The following is a 19829-nucleotide window of genomic DNA, read 5'->3' as shown; positions in this document are numbered from 1 at the left end:
CATTCCCCCGACCTCGCCCACGGCCTCGTCCACGTCCCTTTCCGGGAGCCTTGCGCATTTTGAATTCCTAGTTAGAAATTGGCACTGTATACCAGTAGTAAAAATTGTGGGTGCACGTAACCCCAATATATTCTTTGAATTCCCAGTCAGACACTGGCACTATATGGCAGTAGCAAGAAATGAGGGTATTTGTATTCCCAATATATTCTTTGAATTCCCAGTCAGACACTGGCACTATATGGCAGTAGCAAGAAATGAGGGTATTTGTATTCCCAATATATTCTTTGAATTCCCAGTCAGACAATGGCACTGTATACCAGTAGTAAAAATTGTGGGTGCACGTAACCCCAATATATTCTTTGAATTCCCAGTCAGACACTGGCACTATATGGCAGTAGCAAGAAATGAGGGTATTTGTATTCCCAATATATTCTTTGAATTCCCAGTCAGACAATGGCACTGTATACCAGTAGTAAAAATTGTGGGTGCACGTAACCCCAATATATTCTTTGAATTACCAGTCAGAAACTGGCACTATATGGCAGTAGCAAGAAATGAGGGTATTTGTATTCCCAATATATTCTTTGAATTCCCAGTCAGACAATGGCACTGTATACCAGTAGTAAAAATTGTGGGTGCACGTAACCCCAATATATTCTTTGAATTCCCAGTCAGACACTGGCACTATATGGCAGTAGCAAGAAATGAGGGTATTTGTATTCCCAATATATTCTTTGAATTCCCAGTCAGACAATGGCACTGTATACCAGTAGTAAAAATTGTGGGTGCACGTAACCCCAATATATTCTTTAAATTACCAGTCAGAAACTGGCACTATATGGCAGTAGCAAGAAATGAGGGTATTTATAACCCCAATATATTCTTTGAATTCCCAGTCAGACAATGGCACTGTATACCAGTAGTAAAAATTGTGGGTGCACGTAACCCCAATATATTCTTTGAATTCCCAGTCAGACACTGGCACTATATGGCAGTAGCAAGAAATGAGGGTATTTGTATTCCCAATATACTCTTTGAATTCCCAGTCAGACAATGGCACTGTATACCAGTAGTAAAAATTGTGGGTGCACGTAACCCCAATATATTCTTTGAATTACCAGTCAGAAACTGGCACTATATGGCAGTAGCAAGAAATGAGGGTATTTGTATTCCCAATATATTCTTTGAATTCCCAGTCAGACAATGGCACTGTATACCAGTAGTAAAAATTGTGGGTGCACGTAACCCCAATATATTCTTTGAATTCCCAGTCAGACACTGGCACTATATGGCAGTAGCAAGAAATGAGGGTATTTGTATTCCCAATATATTCTTTGAATTCCCAGTCAGACACTGGCACTATATGGCAGTAGCAAGAAATGAGGGTATTTGTATTCCCAATATACTCTTTGAATTCCCAGTCAGACAATGGCACTGTATACCAGTAGTAAAAATTGTGGGTGCACGTAACCCCAATATATTCTTTGAATTACCAGTCAGAAACTGGCACTATATGGCAGTAGCAAGAAATGAGGGTATTTGTATTCCCAATATATTCTTTGAATTCCCAGTCAGACAATGGCACTGTATACCAGTAGTAAAAATTGTGGGTGCACGTAACCCCAATATATTCTTTGAATTCCCAGTCAGACACTGGCACTATATGGCAGTAGCAAGAAATGAGGGTATTTGTATTCCCAATATATTCTTTGAATTCCCAGTCAGACAATGGCACTGTATACCAGTAGTAAAAATTGTGGGTGCACGTAACCCCAATATATTCTTTGAATTCCCAGTCAGACACTGGCACTATATGGCAGTAGCAAGAAATGAGGGTATTTGTATTCCCAATATATTCTTTGAATTCCCAGTCAGACAATGGCACTGTATACCAGTAGTAAAAATTGTGGGTGCACGTAACCCCAATATATTCTTTGAATTACCAGTCAGACACTGGCACTATATGGCAGTAGCAAGAAATGAGGGTATTTGTATTCCCAATATATTCTTTGAATTCCCAGTCAGACAATGGCACTGTATACCAGTAGTAAAAATTGTGGGTGCACGTAACCCCAATATATTCTTTGAATTCCCAGTCAGACACTGGCACTATATGGCAGTAGCAAGAAATGAGGGTATTTGTATTCCCAATATATTCTTTGAATTCCCAGTCAGACAATGGCACTGTATACCAGTAGTAAAAATTGTGGGTGCACGTAACCCCAATATATTCTTTGAATTCCCAGTCAGACACTGGCACTATATGGCAGTAGCAAGAAATGAGGGTATTTGTATTCCCAATATATTCTTTGAATTCCCAGTCAGACAATGGCACTGTATACCAGTAGTAAAAATTGTGGGTGCACGTAACCCCAATATATTCTTTGAATTCCCAGTCAGACACTGGCACTATATGGCAGTAGCAAGAAATGAGGGTATTTGTATTCCCAATATATTCTTTGAATTCCCAGTCAGACAATGGCACTGTATACCAGTAGTAAAAATTGTGGGTGCACGTAACCCCAATATATTCTTTGAATTCCCAGTCAGACACTGGCACTATATGGCAGTAGCAAGAAATGAGGGTATTTGTATTCCCAATATATTCTTTGAATTCCCAGTCAGACAATGGCACTGTATACCAGTAGTAAAAATTGTGGGTGCACGTAACCCCAATATATTCTTTGAATTCCCAGTCAGACACTGGCACTATATGGCAGTAGCAAGAAATGAGGGTATTTATAACCCCAATATATTCTTTGAATTCCCAGTCAGACAATGGCACTGTATACCAGTAGTAAAAATTGTGGGTGCACGTAACCCCAATATATTCTTTGAATTCCCAGTCAGACACTGGCACTATATGGCAGTAGCAAGAAATGAGGGTATTTGTATTCCCAATATATTCTTTGAATTCCCAGTCAGACAATGGCACTGTATACCAGTAGTAAAAATTGTGGGTGTATATAGCCCCAATTCTATTGCTAGGGGACTTGCAGGGTATTTCTGGGGTGAAGGTGGGGGGGCACACCGTTGGAACGGGTATCGGGGTATATATCGGGTATACGGGAATACACTGACAGTGTATTCCATTCAGGATCCTGGGAAAGCTGGGTTGTGGCGATTGAGCCCGTCAGTGCCACGTTACACTGACAAGCTTCTCCCTGGAATTTAGCTCTTACAAGAGCTGTTGTGGTTGTCTTCTCCTTCGTATCCTAGCCTGTCCCTGCCTACCCAGAATCTAAGCCCTAGCTAGCTGGACGGAAACCTCCGTCCTCTGTGAATTGCAAGCTCAGAATGACGCGAACCTGGGCGGCGCTGTTCTTTTAAATTAGAGGTCACATGTTTTCGGCAGCCAATGGGTTTTGCCTACTTTTCTCAACGTCACCGGTGTCATAGTTCCTGTCCCACCTACCCTGCGCTGTTATTGGAGCAAAAAAGGCGCCAGGGAAGGTGGGAGGGGAATCGAGTAATGGCGCACTTTACCACGCGGTGTTCGATTCGATTCGAACATGCCGAACAGCCTAATATCCGATCGAACATGAGTTCGATAGAACACTGTTCGCTCATCTCTAATAATAATGATTAGAGATGAGCGAACACTAAAATGTTCGAGGTTCGAAATTCGATTCGAACAGCCGCTCACTGTTCGAGTGTTCGAATGGGTTTCGAACCCCATTATAGTCTATGGGGAACATAAACTCGTTAAGGGGGAAACCCAAATTCGTGTCTGGAGGGTCACCAAGTCCACTATGACACCCCAGGAAATGATACCAACACCCTGGAATGACACTGGGACAGCAGGGGAAGCATGTCTGGGGGCATAAAAGTCACTTTATTTCATGGAAATCCCTGTCAGTTTGCGATTTTCGCAAGCTAACTTTTCCCCATAGAAATGCATTGGCCAGCGCTGATTGGCCAGAGTACGGAACTCGACCAATCAGCGCTGGCTCTGCTGGAGGAGGCGGAGTCTAAGATCGCTCCACACCAGTCTCCATTCAGGTCCGACCTTAGACTCCGCCTCCTCCGGCAGAGCCAGCGCTGATTGGCCGAAGGCTGGCCAATGCATTCCTATGCGAATGCAGAGACTTAGCAGTGCTGAGTCAGTTTTGCTCAACTACACATCTGATGCACACTCGGCACTGCTACATCAGATGTAGCAATCTGATGTAGCAGAGCCGAGGGTGCACTAGAACCCCTGTGCAAACTCAGTTCACGCTAATAGAATGCATTGGCCAGCGCTGATTGGCCAATGCATTCTATTAGCCCGATGAAGTAGAGCTGAATGTGTGTGTTAAGCACACACATTCAGCACTGCTTCATCACGCCAATACAATGCATTAGCCAGTGCTGATTGGCCAGAGTACGGAATTCGGCCAATCAGCGCTGGCTCTGCTGGAGGAGGCGGAGTCTAAGGTCGGACCTGAATGGAGACTGGTGTGGAGCGATCTTAGACTCCGCCTCCTCCAGCAGAGCCAGCGCTGATTGGCTGAATTCCGTACTCTGGCCAATCAGCGCTGGCCAATGCATTCTATTAGCCCGATGAAGTAGAGCTGAATGTGTGTGCTAAGCACACACATTCAGCACTGCTTCATCACGCCAATACAATGCATTAGCCAGTGCTGATTGGCCAGAGTACGGAATTCGGCCAATCAGCGCTGGCTCTGCTGGAGGAGGCGGAGTCTAAGGTCGGACCTGAATGGAGACTGGTGTGGAGCGATCTTAGACTCCGCCTCCTCCAGCAGAGCCAGCGCTGATTGGCCGAATTCCGTACTCTGGCCAATCAGCGCTGGCCAATGCATTCTATTAGCCCGATGAAGTTCAAGTGCACCCTCGGCTCTCCTACATCAGAGCCGAGGGTGCGCTTGAACCCTTGTGCAGCTTCAGCTCTGCTACATCAGAGCCGAGGGTGCGCTTGAACCCTTGTGCACACTCTGCTTCATCAAGCTAATAGAATGCATTGGCCAGCACTGATTGGCCAGAGTACGGAATTCGGCCAATCAGCGCTGGCCAATGCATCCCTATGGGAAAAAGTTTATCTCACAAAAATCACAATTACACACCCGATAGAGCCCCAAAAAGTTATTTTTAATAACATTCCCCCCTAAATAAAGGTTATCCCTAGCTATCCCTGCCTGTACAGCTATCCCTGTCTCATAGTCACAAAGTTCACATTCTCATATGACCCGGATTTGAAATCCACTATTCGTCTAAAATGGAGGTCACCTGATTTCGGCAGCCAATGACTTTTTCCAATTTTTTTCAATGCCCCCAGTGTCGTAGTTCCTGTCCCACCTCCCCTGCGCTGTTATTGGTGCAAAAAAGGCGCCAGGGAAGGTGGGAGGGGAATCGAATTTTGGCGCACTTTACCACGCGGTGTTCAATTCGATTCGAACATGGCGAACACCCTGATATCCGATCGAACATGTGTTCGATAGAACACTGTTCGCTCATCTCTAACGATACTAATGATACATGTATCATGTACCTATTCCTGCTAAAATGGGAAGGCACTCGGTCCTACCCCGATGCTGCTACATGGAAGACATATTTCTGGGCATTTATGACAATCTAGATATGTATTTTGTGAATTGGGACAAAACATTTTCATATGTCAGTGGAGAATTAATTTGTGTGGCCTAAAGATTTAACCTGTCACAGTTTTGGTCATGACCATGGACTGTATCACATGACCATAGACCATATATAACATGACCATGGACTATATATCACATGACCACGGACTGTATCACATGACCATGGGCTGATTTTTATCCACTGGAAGTAAGCACAATGAATGAAAGCAAACAAGATGAGAAATTCATACAGAAAGTATATTGGAAAATTGTAGAACTTTTTATTATACAAACAATAACATTTGGTCATATAGCCAACCCTTTAAGCCAAGGTAGCCAAAATGGTAGATTTGTTTAATTCTTGCTCAATGCACACTCTTTGCATTTCTACTGTCACCTGCATTATGTGGAGCCATGTGAATAGTGCTGTGCTTTAGCGAGTTATATGTAATGAGAACCCATTAAGTACACTTTCCGTAAGATACTTATGAACTATATGGCTAATTTCCTCTTGACACAACACAGCACTGCCTGGGTAGCAGCAGGCAGTTCTGCAGTTCAAAGCACTTAACATTTGGTATATTAGAACAACTCTGACAGAGTCATGTGTCTTTCATCATATTAATAACATCTTCCTCTGAGAATAAACTATTTACAACAAGATGTCTTGGTTCTTAAATGTCAATGTACAGAATATATTCTTTTGCCATATTGGTCAATGTTAATGACAAAGTGTTCATATACAAATGTTGATCACTTCATGTGTCATGTATATGATCTCTTACTTCTTGGCCATATTTGGTACTTAGGATTATACAATGTATTACAATGTAGACATTTAAATTTAGAAAATTAAAAGTTGAACATTTTGTCTCTACTATCATTGGTAGTGACGACAGTCTGTTTTCTTGATACTTTAGGCTGCCAATAGCTATAACTTTGAATGCAGGGTGACCAGATGTTCTTCTGTATCCACTGACCTGTCTGTTTCTGAAAAGATAACCTGGCCATAATAAGGAAATTATGGTCAGGTTTCTGACAAATGCCAAACCATAGAAAGAAAGAAAAAAAGAAATGCCAGACTATGGAAAGAAAATACATTTTTCATTATTTATCTATGCAAAAATGGTTATGGTTATGCTGTGGGAAAACCCTTTTAAGACAAGGGCCCCAGGTAGCGTAAATGGATTTTACAGTCACTGCAAGGTGGATTGGACACCTTGTGAAAAAAATACGCACGGCGGACATGCTGCAATTTCCAAAACTGTTGCCGTTTTAGAAATCACAGTATGTCAATTATACCTAAAAAAAACTCCAGCAGTTTCCCTATAGATATAATGGAATCAGAAAGTCGGCAGAGGAAACCTTTGCAGACTTTCTGTGAAAGGCGTTGCAGGAAAAACATGATGCCATGGTTTTTCCTGCAGTGCTTCTTTACTGTGGGATGCTGTGAGGGGACAGCCTAAGTGTAAAATTTGCATATAAAATCTAAAGTATTACAGGTATATAGAAGATGAAATGTGACATTGTGAAATAAAAATGAAAATAATAAGATTTTAATTTATTTTTCGTTTTTAGGAAGTCTTAATCATGTCTTGTGTTTATTTTTTTGCCGTCGTCTGGATCATTAGACAGAGTAAGTTCCAAAATTTACCTCCACTATCCATTTCCTTTTCCATGGCCCGGATGAATCTGGAAAACATCCATGTATGTCTTTTTTCTCTCTATAACTGTTGCAAGCTCCCGAGACCACCACACCACAAGATTATATAGACCTGAATCTGAAACTGTACCTTTTCTCAGAGATTTTTTTTTCTTTTTCTTGTATTTCTTTTTAATTTCAGCCTCTCATAAGCAATGGCATTATTTTCTTTACAGGTTACATTTCACAGGTAGGTGTCAACTGTTCAGGAGAACAGCTGACACCTATATTCTGCATTCAGTATGATCATGGTGATTCTAAATTTATATAGTTTTTTTTTTTCATATCTTTTATTGTCAATAAAATGTAAGGTAGAAAAAAAACAAGAAATTCTATGCATCGCAATAAACACCCATAACTTTTTTTATATTTCCATTTATGGAGCAGCGCAAGCAATTTTTATTTATTTATTTATTTTTTGCAGGGACAGGGTATTTTTGTTAATACCATTTTGGGGAATGGCATGCCGAACAGGCCAGATGACTTCTTACCACAATAACAGAGCAACTATACTAAAGGGAGAAAAATAAAGTGAAAGGAAAAGTGACTCATTGGATGCTGTGGGTGCATCTGAACAAAATACCCCCAATCAGAAAAGTCTCTGATAGTGGGCACTGCTGTTGGATCCCCATGTAAAACAGCATGGACTCAATGGCTGTTGCACCCACTAAGGTCCTGAACGGGTACCATGTTTAAATACCTGATATCCACAGTATGTTTACACTGGATGTTGTGAAGGAATTAATAACTTAAGAAATAACACTAAGTAAACATTCATCTTTAACTAGCTTTTTATGTTTAAGACATGTTGCCAGCAATTTTCATTATATAGAGAAGAGAAAAAAATTTAATTGCAAGTCTCTATCAATTCATAATGAGTATAGTAAGGTCCAGGAGATCAAAGTCTATATAGCTTTTAAAATCATGGTCTATTTTCTAGCCCCAACTTGCACTGTATACAGACATATTGTCATCCATGTCTTTCAATTCATAGCAAGTTGGTAGTGTATCCATATACCAAACCAATGTATTCAATATGGAGTATATCTAAGTATGATCTGAGTAGTTGCTAAATAAATTATTTCCTTTCTTATGCAAGAAAGTAAAAACAATTCCACCAAATTTGCAATACTGAACCTTCTAACTCACATTTTCTCCAACATTTATCTGAATGCTATCAGTTAACTCTCAAAAACATATAAAAGGGCAGATACCAAGAAAGATGAATATTCTTTTACAAGGTTGACATGATGTAAACAGTGGACAGAGAGTTATTGAGATTGGCGATTCGTATGCCAATCTTAATAAAGGCCGTGGGCATAGCTGATTTATAAAAATGCTCTGGCCTCTCCATATATCAGATTCATACCCATGCACTATAATGTAGATCTGCACCAGTTAGAAATGGTGTAGATTTCCAGTGTAACTCATGCCAGAAAACTGCCGTGAGTTATAATAAATGTCAGAGTGAGGAATCCCTGTCCTGTCCAGTCCTGCTTCTTGCCCCTCACTGTCCACATTGTGGTGAGTGAGGTTTACAATGGGGGTTGCTGCACATTAGGTGCAAGAAAGGACCTTGTGGCAAATGTGTACCACAATGTCATTTCTCTATGCCACAAAATGGGTATGCATGGATGGATATATCTCTAGTGGGTATAGGATGCTGAATATTTCATTACATGAGTTCAGTTTTTAAAATTAAACATATTATTCAGTTCCTTGTCTGATTCATTAAATATTCCAAGAAATTTAGAAAATTTCATAAAAATAAGCAACTTAGAAGTATGTATGCATAGCAGAGTAAAAGGGACACCTGCAGTAATACAGTGAGGGAAAAACAAACAACACCCATACCACTAATGGCAATATAGAATGCCATCTAAGAGGAAATCTGAAATATAACCAAAGGCTCTCAGCACATAATGATAGTGTAAGACACATCAAATAAACTTTCCAAAGCCACAGATCTTTGCATTTCTACAACCACGAAATCTCAAACAGGCTTGCAGAAAATTAATGTTTTCTTACTTTTTCCACATCCCATCATTTAACACCGTTTCCCCTTGTTTGACTGCAATACCATATATTTTATTTCCTGGGGCCAAGTATGCCTCAGCATGTTTCTTTCATTTTTCCCTGATGATTTTCTTTTGATTTTGTTGGTTTCTGAACATGAGCTGACATATCTATCAGATCTGCCAACCTAATTCCAACATATGGCTTGTAAACTTAGAATCAGCATTTGTAGATATCTAATAGTAATGCACAGTAAATTATAGTCAAGGACAATTACATTCATTACCTTTCCAAGGTTGTGCATATGGTTAAAACTGCACCACACATACATTTTTTATGGAACTTTTTAGGCCAAGGTCACATAAATTTAAGTTTCATTATTCTTTGAATAAAGCAATATTTAGGCTTGGCTCCATGTTGCAGCGCCACTGATGGAGAGGTCAGGTGCAATGGGGATGGGGTGATAAAAAAGCTTTATTTGTTCCTTCTTCTGTCTATTGGAACCAATAAAGCTTTTTTATCACCACATCCCCATTGTACCTGACCTCTCCATCAATGGCGCTCCACCGAATATCCCGGTTTTTCTTTTTCTGTTCTCTGTATTCTAGTGAATCAGCATCCACACACTGCGGAAAAATATGGGCAGCGGAAATTGCAGCATGTTAATTATACCTATGAAAATGACATCAGTTTCTCTATAGGTTTAAAGGAAGCAGAAAATCTGTATAAGAAACTTTTGTGGACTTTCTTTTGAAAAGTGAAGCAGGAAAAACAGTGATGTGTTGCCGTTGCAGTTTTTCCCGTCATACTTTTGGCTGTGGCCTGATATGATCTTGTTTCTACAATTTATTATTCAGACAACATTCAAGGTTTGTCTCTAGCTTGGTCTAACATGCTGATCAAGCAAGTGCAAGTCGTATAGATGAATAGAACAACATTTTTAGAATGTGTTCAATGACCCCAGGATAAAATACAAATGGATATGTACTGCACTTTTCAGGTTACCATGGTATCATCCATGGTATAAATAAAATATATACAAAGTGCATTCTAACCCTAGCAGTGCTGAAATTGTACAATGTTGACTGTTGAGTCATTTATTCTCACAAATACCATCAATGACATGATACAATTTTACTATAAACTGGAAACTTTATATTATATGCTATTCTCGTTTAACCTTTCTATATCTCATGAAATGAAAATGTGAGAATTGCTTGAATGGTAAAACAAATGACAATTAGGTATTAGGATTTTAAAGACTTATTTGCTTACTACAAGTTATTCCCTATCCACAGGATACAGGATAATTGTCTGCGTGGTGGGAGTCTGACTAATAGGATCCCCACTGATAACAAAACGGATTCTCTGTTACCTATAGGAATGGGTATGCTCACTGCCACTCCATTCATCTTTAGGGGGCTGCAGAACAGAAGCTAAGTATAGCACTCTATTCCGACAGTCCTATACAATTGATATATTCTACAAATGGTAGAATAGTTAAAAGAATCTTGAAAATTACAGAGCTATTTATTTCAGCTTACACACAGCTGTTTCAAACTTGTTAATGTGAGCAGAACTAAATTAGGAAACCATAGTTGTAGAGAGTATATTGAATATATAGGGAATAGAGATGAGCGAGTACTGTTCGGATCAGCCGATCCGAACAGCACGCTCCATAGAAATGAATGGATGCACCTGGTACTTCCGCTTTGACGGCGGTCGGCCGCTTATCACAGCATTTCCCCAGTGGATATTTTTTTACAATGTGTGGATGCGATCAGCCAGAATCCATCCACTTTGCAGGTACTAAAATATGCAGCCAACTTTTTATGGGCACCACTTTTGTGTTTTCATATCTTATCCCCTGGTGACTTTGAATGTTGTTTTGTACTCAACTGACAATTACTTTATATAACCACAGTAGACTATAAGCTCACACATTGAGACTGGTAAGCCTATGAGACAAGGGTTGTGTGTTACTTTGGAAAATTCTAAGTGTATTTTTATAATTTAGCAGTATCCTGAATTATTTGGTAAAATAAGAGAAGGAAATCAGGATTAATATTACTTAGGATATGTTTACATCTGCATCTAGGAGCATCTGTTTCAAAGTGTGTTAAAAGACACAGACAAAATAGTGCAGAAAGCTATCTTGTCAGGAAAAATGATAGACACCAGAACTGAAACCTGACAAGGCTCAAAGACAATGGGGTAAACCGGGATCCATTTATGCCCGTCATATGACAGAGCCTTTCCTGTCTAGCTTTCTGTTTTTTCTGTACCTATGACAAAACAAAATAAAGAAAAAAAATTAAAAAGCCCAATGGAGGTGTAAACTTAGCTCAAGTCCAAGAATCCATTGGCTATCATTTTTTTAGAGTTGTTTTCCCAACTGCCCCCACTTTTTTAGAAACTGTTCCTGGTTGCACACATGATCTGATGGGCAAATCACCTCGGCAGCTCCCACATTACAGGAGTTGTCTCTAGTGAAAAGAGGAAATAAAGTTCCAAAGGGACATACAATTCCCCTATCTTAGACACATACTGGGGTCAACTTTATAGAATTAAAGGGAATCTGTTAGGCCCAAAGCACCTTAGAAACCAGCAATAATGCTGTGTATAGTCCTTTAACAGGGGTTGGAACATAATTTTGTGGCCACAAATTGCTGAATCATTACAGAGATAATCATCTTTTTAGGAATATGCAAATCAGCCTGCAAGTGCAGAGACATTGGGCATTCTATTAAGGGACCTTCCTTGGCATAATTATTAGTTACTATGTAAAGATAAGTGAATCTCCTAGAATTCAATTAGGGTCAGATTTACTTAAATCAGGTATCAGATTATCTGAACCACACAATCTAAACCAACCAAGGACAGCTAGAATCAGCTTATAATTGTCATTGGCTGGCTTGGATATGGTCAGGATAATACCCGTCAATCAAAGTCGATTACATTGGTCATTGACTAGTTTGGATCTGTTACTCTCAGTCATTGAAAGTAAGTCATTGACATATTTTCTGCGATGAAGAATAATGCTGTACCAGTTTGTTCAAATTTATTCATAATTACCTCTGAGCATGCACACCGTGCTGTAGAGACCCCAGAGTATAAGAGCAGTTTAATCTTGGATATGTTCATCCTGAATGAAACCGCCAAATAAATACTGTTAATGCCGCCCCCTCAGAGACTCGGCAATCTGTTGTCTGAGATGCAGCCCTGCCAGTACCTTAAAGATGCTTTAAAGTAGAAGAAAAGTAGAGATTTTCACCAGAGTTGCCTGGGCCAGTGCTGGTAAAAATATATTTTTTTCTTCTGTATTGATGCATCAATTAAAACTTTAACACACAAATTCACTAGATAAAAAAAGAACAAAGTTTTTTTCATTTCTATTACCTGAAAGTATTCATCCTTTCATTCCTTCCCATAAACAGTATGAACGTTTGGGAAGCAGCACAGCAAGAGATAACAAGCAAGCAGCCTACCGTGGTGGATAACATCAAAGGTAAAACCTGTAGAGTTACATTAAACTATCACTGCATCATAGAAATACTTAAGCTCCTTATGCAGTGTCTGCTCCTTTGATGCAAAGATCAGTACCAGATGTAGAGATGAAGCTCCAGGCGTTTACATGTGTGGCAATACACAAATTATCAGTACCACACCTCTAGTGATTCATTACAGACGTTATGAGATGTTTGTACATTAAATATGGCATAGACATTATTCAGTGATATTCCAATGGAGCAGTACATCCCATGTAGAGATGAGTGAACTGGTTCTGATCAAACTAGGTTCAACCTGAATTTTCCAAATATTTTGGGCCTGATCAGAACCTGAAATCTTTGTGGTTCATGACCCACAAATCATTATTATACTCTGGAGTATCTTCAGACCCCAAAATACAAAAAGTGAAAGCCCAGAGGAGGTGCAAAACATAATAACCACCTATACTATCCTTGCCTCACCTCTCCAGGACTTCCTTGGGATACTATTCTGACCTACTGGGTTAATATCACAGGTCACCGCAGGACCACTGAGACCTATGGTTTGGTCTCAGTAATGACATGGGAATAACAACGTCATGACGTCAGATTGTCCCATGTGACTGCTGAGGCCTATTCCACTGTGGCATATGACTTCAGTTAGCAGGCTGGAATACACTGGAAGAGGATCAACCATAAGCTGCGAGTCATGGACAGATATGGGTAGGTGAGTATTTATTTAAGTGTTTATTATTTTTATGCACCTAATTATACTCTGGGGTCTGAGGAAAACACAAGTTTGGCCAAAACCAAACAGGCAGACAAAGCCACAGATATTTGTCGACATAAATCTTTTGTGAGGTATTGGCATTTTCTATACATCAAAAGCACACTTACTTTAACCCTATAGCACCAGATATCAGTATTTATCCTACTAGATATCCCATGTTGGTGAGATCTACTTCATTATTGCAATATTTGAAATACCTGAATGAAACAGTAAAATTGTCAAAAGTTCCTGAGCTGCCTTTCTATATGGTAACCAATGGCTAGCATATAGTTATGGTTAGAATATAGAGGAACGCTGAGCTGTGGGGAGAGAGATCAGTGAACAGAATGAGGGAATGGATATTGTGATCTGTATGCAGACCAATACCAATCTTTACGTGGATGATTTGCAGAAGACTATTTGAAGTCATACAGGTAAGTCCCAAGTCATAGTGAAGGAGTCTGGTGAGCGTTTCATTTGGTTCTTGACTGCAATCCTACCTATGTTGTCCCATTATTGGTCTTGACACTGGCAACACCGATTGGATAGCTGACAACACTCATCTGTTAGCTATTCATAATTTTCTAGGAATATAAGAAGATGGTCACGAGGGTTATAACAAAATATGCACCAGAAATTATACTTAATGAAGAATACAAGTATTTTGTAAAGTAGACATCTCAGGGAAAATGGTAGATCTCTACAATAGCTGCCAACTCTGTAAAATGATATTCAGTTTTGATAAAATAAATGAAATCATTTAAAGGAAAAATAGACTAGTAGCTAAAGTATGTAATAGTGTACATGCATCCTCTCATAGTGGTCAATATGGTATCCCTATTTCTTAGACATCATATAAGACTGCAATATTTTACAGCCACTACAAATCTTATTCCTCTATATAACCCCACATAAAGAATATTGAGCAAATTCCCTTCTGACATTGATTCAAGGGAATGTAGTATATGTGGAGTGAAGACACAAATGCCAGACTGTTCCAGGTGCAACCAGGCTGTCTGTCTTTCTGCATTTTATCATACGGTAGAACTGCTTATGACGTTAGACTCCAGGTCCACTAACTAAAACGCAGCCATTGAAGTGCTCAAATAAAATTCATTAAATATAAAATAGCAAAATACTGAGGTGTCATTAAAATTCTGTTTACATACATTAGGAGTACATTAAGTATAGTTTGGAAGTGGCTAAACAAAATGTAATGTAACATAAACATATATAAATAGACATATATTAGAATATCACATCAATATATAATAGCCTTATAGATGAGACATATGTACCAATTTATACCAACTTGCACCACAGATGTGCCACATGGTTTCTTCTGCTACTTTTTGTGAAAATGGACAGAATGGGCGGAGATCAAGGTGAACCAGGATGCTATGCCTTGGACTGACAAATGAACTATAACCCATGGAGTGTCCGACTGGAGGTAAAATTCATTCTGGATATCCACTACACAGTTACATGGAAATATTACCTGATGTTAATTTAAAAATATCTAAAATTTTGCTAACATAGCCTGCTGCGTAGCTCTTGCCTCTAATTGTTTCTATCATGGGGTCCTGTCAGTAGCCTTTCTACTGAAGAAGTGGCCCAGGGAGGAAGGATACTGGTTGGCCTGACGCTTAAGTGTCATAACAGCAGCCCAGTGTGTTTACAGTATATAGAAATAAACTGAGTATTCTCTTAAATAATCTACACAGTATATTAGCCCTGCACATAGCTTGGTCAAGAGGCTTTATGATGAACATCTGTATGAAGTACAGTGACTGTACTGTGCCATGCTAGGGTGAACTGGCCCACTTAGCTCAGTGGCTGACCAGGGTATTCACCTGTGGCCAGTCTGAGCCTGAACTCATGCCGGAAAGTCCTAGAAGCACTCAATAAAACTTTGCATTAGCAGGCCTGGGATTTTTTAGAAGGCTCTTGGCTGTCTTAGACAATCAAATTATTCCTTAAAACTTGATGGGAAGGGGGAATTGGTTGCTGGAGGGAGATATCTAAGATATTGGGCTTACATTTGGTTAAACATCCATGATCAGAGTTGTCTTTTACCCCAGACACTGTTGGTGGATGTGTGCTGTGTATAACCACAATCATTCACCAATTATGGCGTCTGCTCTACTAAACAGGTACCATGTTTATATAGCATGCTTAATGGGAGGCTGTTAGTCATCATTTTAATAATTGTCTTCTTTAGTATTCTTCGGAAAATACTTACTACCCACTAGAGTACAATGGCAAAGCTTACATCCTAGCAGATGGAACAAAGAAACTGCGTACAATGACTGTGTATAAGTGATAGAATTCTATATTTCTCTTCATCCACTTCTTTGCATCCAATCATCTAGTAATTGGAAATGTGTGGCTCTCATGAAGTTTGGTTTGGGGATTTGTGCAAACTAAACTGAAAAAATTATGTAGTGCTAAGTTTCTTAGAACATTCACTGACTATACAGTATTGTATATTATGTATTTATATACCATCCATAGAGTTCTAAAACAAAAAAGTGTGTTATATCAGAAGAAATAAAGAACTGCTTTCATTAAGTTTTTGGAAATTGTGGTCCACAGTTGTGATAATGTCTATTTTGGTCCTGAAGAAAAGCAAGCCTGTCTGAAACTTCCACAAGGAGTTACTTGTATTCACTTACAGGCTGCATTGTGCCTCTTCAAGATTTCATATAATCATCATCTTAATTGGGGAAGAGCTATTACTTTGCCAGGTTCAAATGCACTAGTCATTTTTGCTCACAATAATGCCTGCATGCCAGATGCTCTATATTTCCTGTTTCTATGGATGGATGGATGGATGGATGGATGGATGGATGGATGGATGGATGGATAGAGAGATAGATAGATAGATAGATAGATAGATAGATAGATAGATAGATAGATAGATAGATAGATAGATAGATAGATAGACTTCAGATTCAGGGCAACAGGGAACAGGCAGAACAATCTGAAAATTTGTCCCTGGTGAAGGTAAGTCTATCTGGACTTTGTTGTCCATCATTGCTGTAATAACTGTTGTACAACATTGTACATATAGATGTAAACTTTACAGACTTTTTTTTTTTTACTTTTTACAAAGAGTTATCATTTTAGTAAGAAATGTACAAAAAAAAAATCTATGTAACTATGTCAATGAGAAGTGTCTACCTTTATAACCATTATCATATGAGAAATGGGATAACAGCTGACATTTTGGAAGTGCAAATGAGGGCTTGTGAGCTATGAACTGAATTTTCATACAAGTTTCTATAAAGTATGATTATGTATAACCACATCTTTCCACAGGACAGTTCATGCAAAGTCCAAAAGTTCAGAAACTCATTGTAGTCAAGTAAGAATTAGAAGTCATTGAAGAGCTGGATCAGGACTCCAGAGTCAAGAGCTATTTGCTAATATACCTGTCATTGCAGTGCAAAGTAATAAATAAAAAGACAATGAAAAGTACATAAGGCTACAATTTGGATTAGTGCCATGAATAAAAGCTGCCGCCAAAAAGATTTAGAGATGGTTAGATAAATCTATGTGACAAATGCGGAAAATCTTTTCCATCTTCAAATTAAAGGATGATGTCAAAATTGGTTTAAAAAATTTAAACTAAATTAGTCAAATATTTATAAGCAGCTCCAGCAGATTTTTTTTTTTACTTAGTTTTGCACCTTATCCCTATTTAACTAAATGTTTGGAACTCCAAGACCAGACATAGACCAAGGACTAGAGTGCCACTCTAAAAAAAAAAATAGAGTGCCACTGTTTCTGAAAATAGAGGGGAAACTTTCTGGACAACTCATACAATGATCTGTTATCAGGTTTTGGCTCCACTGTCATAAACTGCAGCCATACATAGGCATACAATACAGAATAAAGTGGAAAACATACGTTTTATGCTGCTGTCACACTAGTGTTTGGGGACTCTCTCACCTATTCTGCTTAAAATATGCAAGTGGAAACGGTCAAAAACCAGGCAGACCTCATTAAAGTCAATAGGGTTTGGGGGTTTCTGCGGCTTACCACTTTTTAAGCAGATAGGGTTTCCATTTTTTGGGTCCCAAGCAGACCCAAGGAACCGAGACCCAGCACTAGTGTGACCTAGGGTTAGGTGTATATTGGCTATAAAATTCTTCCATAGTTATTACTATCTAAAATAATTAATTATATTGAACCAACATTTCAACACACAATCAATTGGTAGCCATTTCCATATAACATACTGTAAGAACACAACCAATTAATGAAAGACTGTTAAAATTCTATAAATTTGGCTAACATTTATCCCTTGTATGTGGCCAGAGGTAGGCTGTACTATTAACTGCTATGGAGGATTCTATGTTACATATTCTATAAAAAGATGGTAAAAAAGACCCAGCATGCTACATGTCTTTTATTCTGTCAAAATGACAGATATCAAAAAGAATCCCAACAGATTTATTTGAAGTCACTGGTTCCCTGGGGTATTGTTGGTTTCAGCCATGTAGATGCATTGTCCTAAGGTTAAATCTCATTTCTCTGTTCCTATAATGAAACTGAAAAAATGCAATTCCCATCACAGATGTGAACACAGACCTATTCCAATGCAGAGTCCCTACTGTAGAAATCACTCATAGTACAAATATATTATGATCAAATTGGAAAATCATAGATAAATGATAAAAAATTAAAGTGATATAAGTCAATATCTCAATACTAAAATAATCATGTAAGCAGCGATAACATTAAACCACAATAATTACAATTGCAATAATCTACACAAGCTCCTGCACCTTAAAAAAGCATATGTTCTTAGTAAAATAATGTGGCCAAAAGTCTTGTAATGAATTTAAAAAGTCAATTACAATGTATGGACACATAAGTATAGTTCAATTTGTTTGCCTGGCAGTTCTTATGGCTTAGTTGTATTACTGCTATACCTGTTCTATATAATACACTGAGTGTTTGCTTGTTGCCCTTATAATTATGTTAGCCTTGAAAGAGTCTGCAACACAACATAGTGTAGGCATCCGACCTAGAAGAACTGAGTATTCTGTAATTATAGCGTTACTGTTCCTTTAATTTACATATACAGGACAGTAATTACATGGCACACAAACACATATTTTCTTTTTCTTTTTAACCAAACCATTCAATTGCACTTGATACATTATTTAATGTGCTCATTTTACAGCACTGAACTCAAGTGTTATACAACTGTCCCTTAGCATATCATGCACAGTTCCTAGTTTTAACAGTTAAAAAACATGTATAGTTATAAGGCAAAAGACAAGGTGATTAGGTAAAAAGAGAGGATTGTGGATTATTGTGCCCTGTATGTATTACAAAAGTTCCCAAATGTGATGTATATTCTTGCATCAACCAGATATCAAGTGTTACATATCGCCATGTACATTAGGAAATGTACGTTCCTTAATAGCCAATCTTATGATCATTGAAATCATATAGCCAGGCTTTCCTCCAATCAATTGCAGCAAATGAGTCACATTAAGTAATAAAAATAGTTATTAATATCACCGTCTTACCTTTATACGTCAGGCGAAGTCTTGGCTGGCTTGTGTCTGTTGCCAGAGATGCAAATACATAAAACCGAAGAAAAAGCAAAGCTTTAATGAGAATATATGCCATGCTGGTTAAAGTCAGTTCTGGATGACTCTCCTTAGGAAGGACTTCAGCTCCTCTGCTGGAGTTTAGAAAATAGCTCTCTTTTCAGTGCCTTCTATATCTCCCTTAGGAATCCCTACTCTTCCTAGTACACATTTCCTATTTGTCATGCCTCATTACTATGTGTACTACAGAGTGGTCTCTTGCCATGACATTTGTTTACAGACAGACATGTCATTCCTTAGCCCCTGCCAGCGCTGTGCTGTCTCCTAGTCCTGTGTTCAGTAGAACTAGGCACTCAGTACATTCACTGCAAAGCATCCAAATAAACGCCTCCCTGCTGCAAGCTGCTGAGAAATCTGTTCCTTGCTAAGACCTGCCAGACGCTTCGTTTTAATTCACCTTTCACCTTATGTAATTAGAAGGGGGAAAAAAATGATGTTTAAGAGCTGTTAGATCCTAGCAGCAGGGATGCTAGGTGGTAGACTGCACTCACTAGCACATGAGATCAGTGAAAGATGAGAGAGAGTACTTGACTACTCATCTGGCAGGCAACTCCTACTTACTGCACAGTAGCTATTTGTGTCACTGCCCAATTAACATTTTTTGCCATGCAATATTTTGGTAGGCTAGGAGACCGTATTGTACTATAA

General features: G+C 38.9%; 1 protein-coding gene across 1 annotated transcript in view; it reads right to left on the bottom strand.

Moving 5' to 3' along the window:
* The window catches only part of SEMA3E (semaphorin 3E), a 140004-nt gene extending 120503 nt beyond the window's left edge, over positions 1–19501 (bottom strand). Inside the window, exon 1 of the mRNA XM_075274051.1 lies at positions 19098–19501. Coding sequence (XP_075130152.1) covers positions 19098–19200 — 103 coding nt within the window. The 5' untranslated portion in view covers positions 19201–19501. The remainder of the gene's footprint in view (positions 1–19097) is intronic.
* Between the last annotated feature and the right edge of the window lie 328 nt (positions 19502–19829).

This window comes from Leptodactylus fuscus, chromosome 5 (genome assembly GCF_031893055.1).
Source record: "Leptodactylus fuscus isolate aLepFus1 chromosome 5, aLepFus1.hap2, whole genome shotgun sequence".
Taxonomy (NCBI): Eukaryota; Metazoa; Chordata; class Amphibia; order Anura; family Leptodactylidae; genus Leptodactylus; species Leptodactylus fuscus.
Note: the sequence above shows the minus strand (reverse complement) of the source record. Positions and strands in the feature narration are given on the sequence as shown.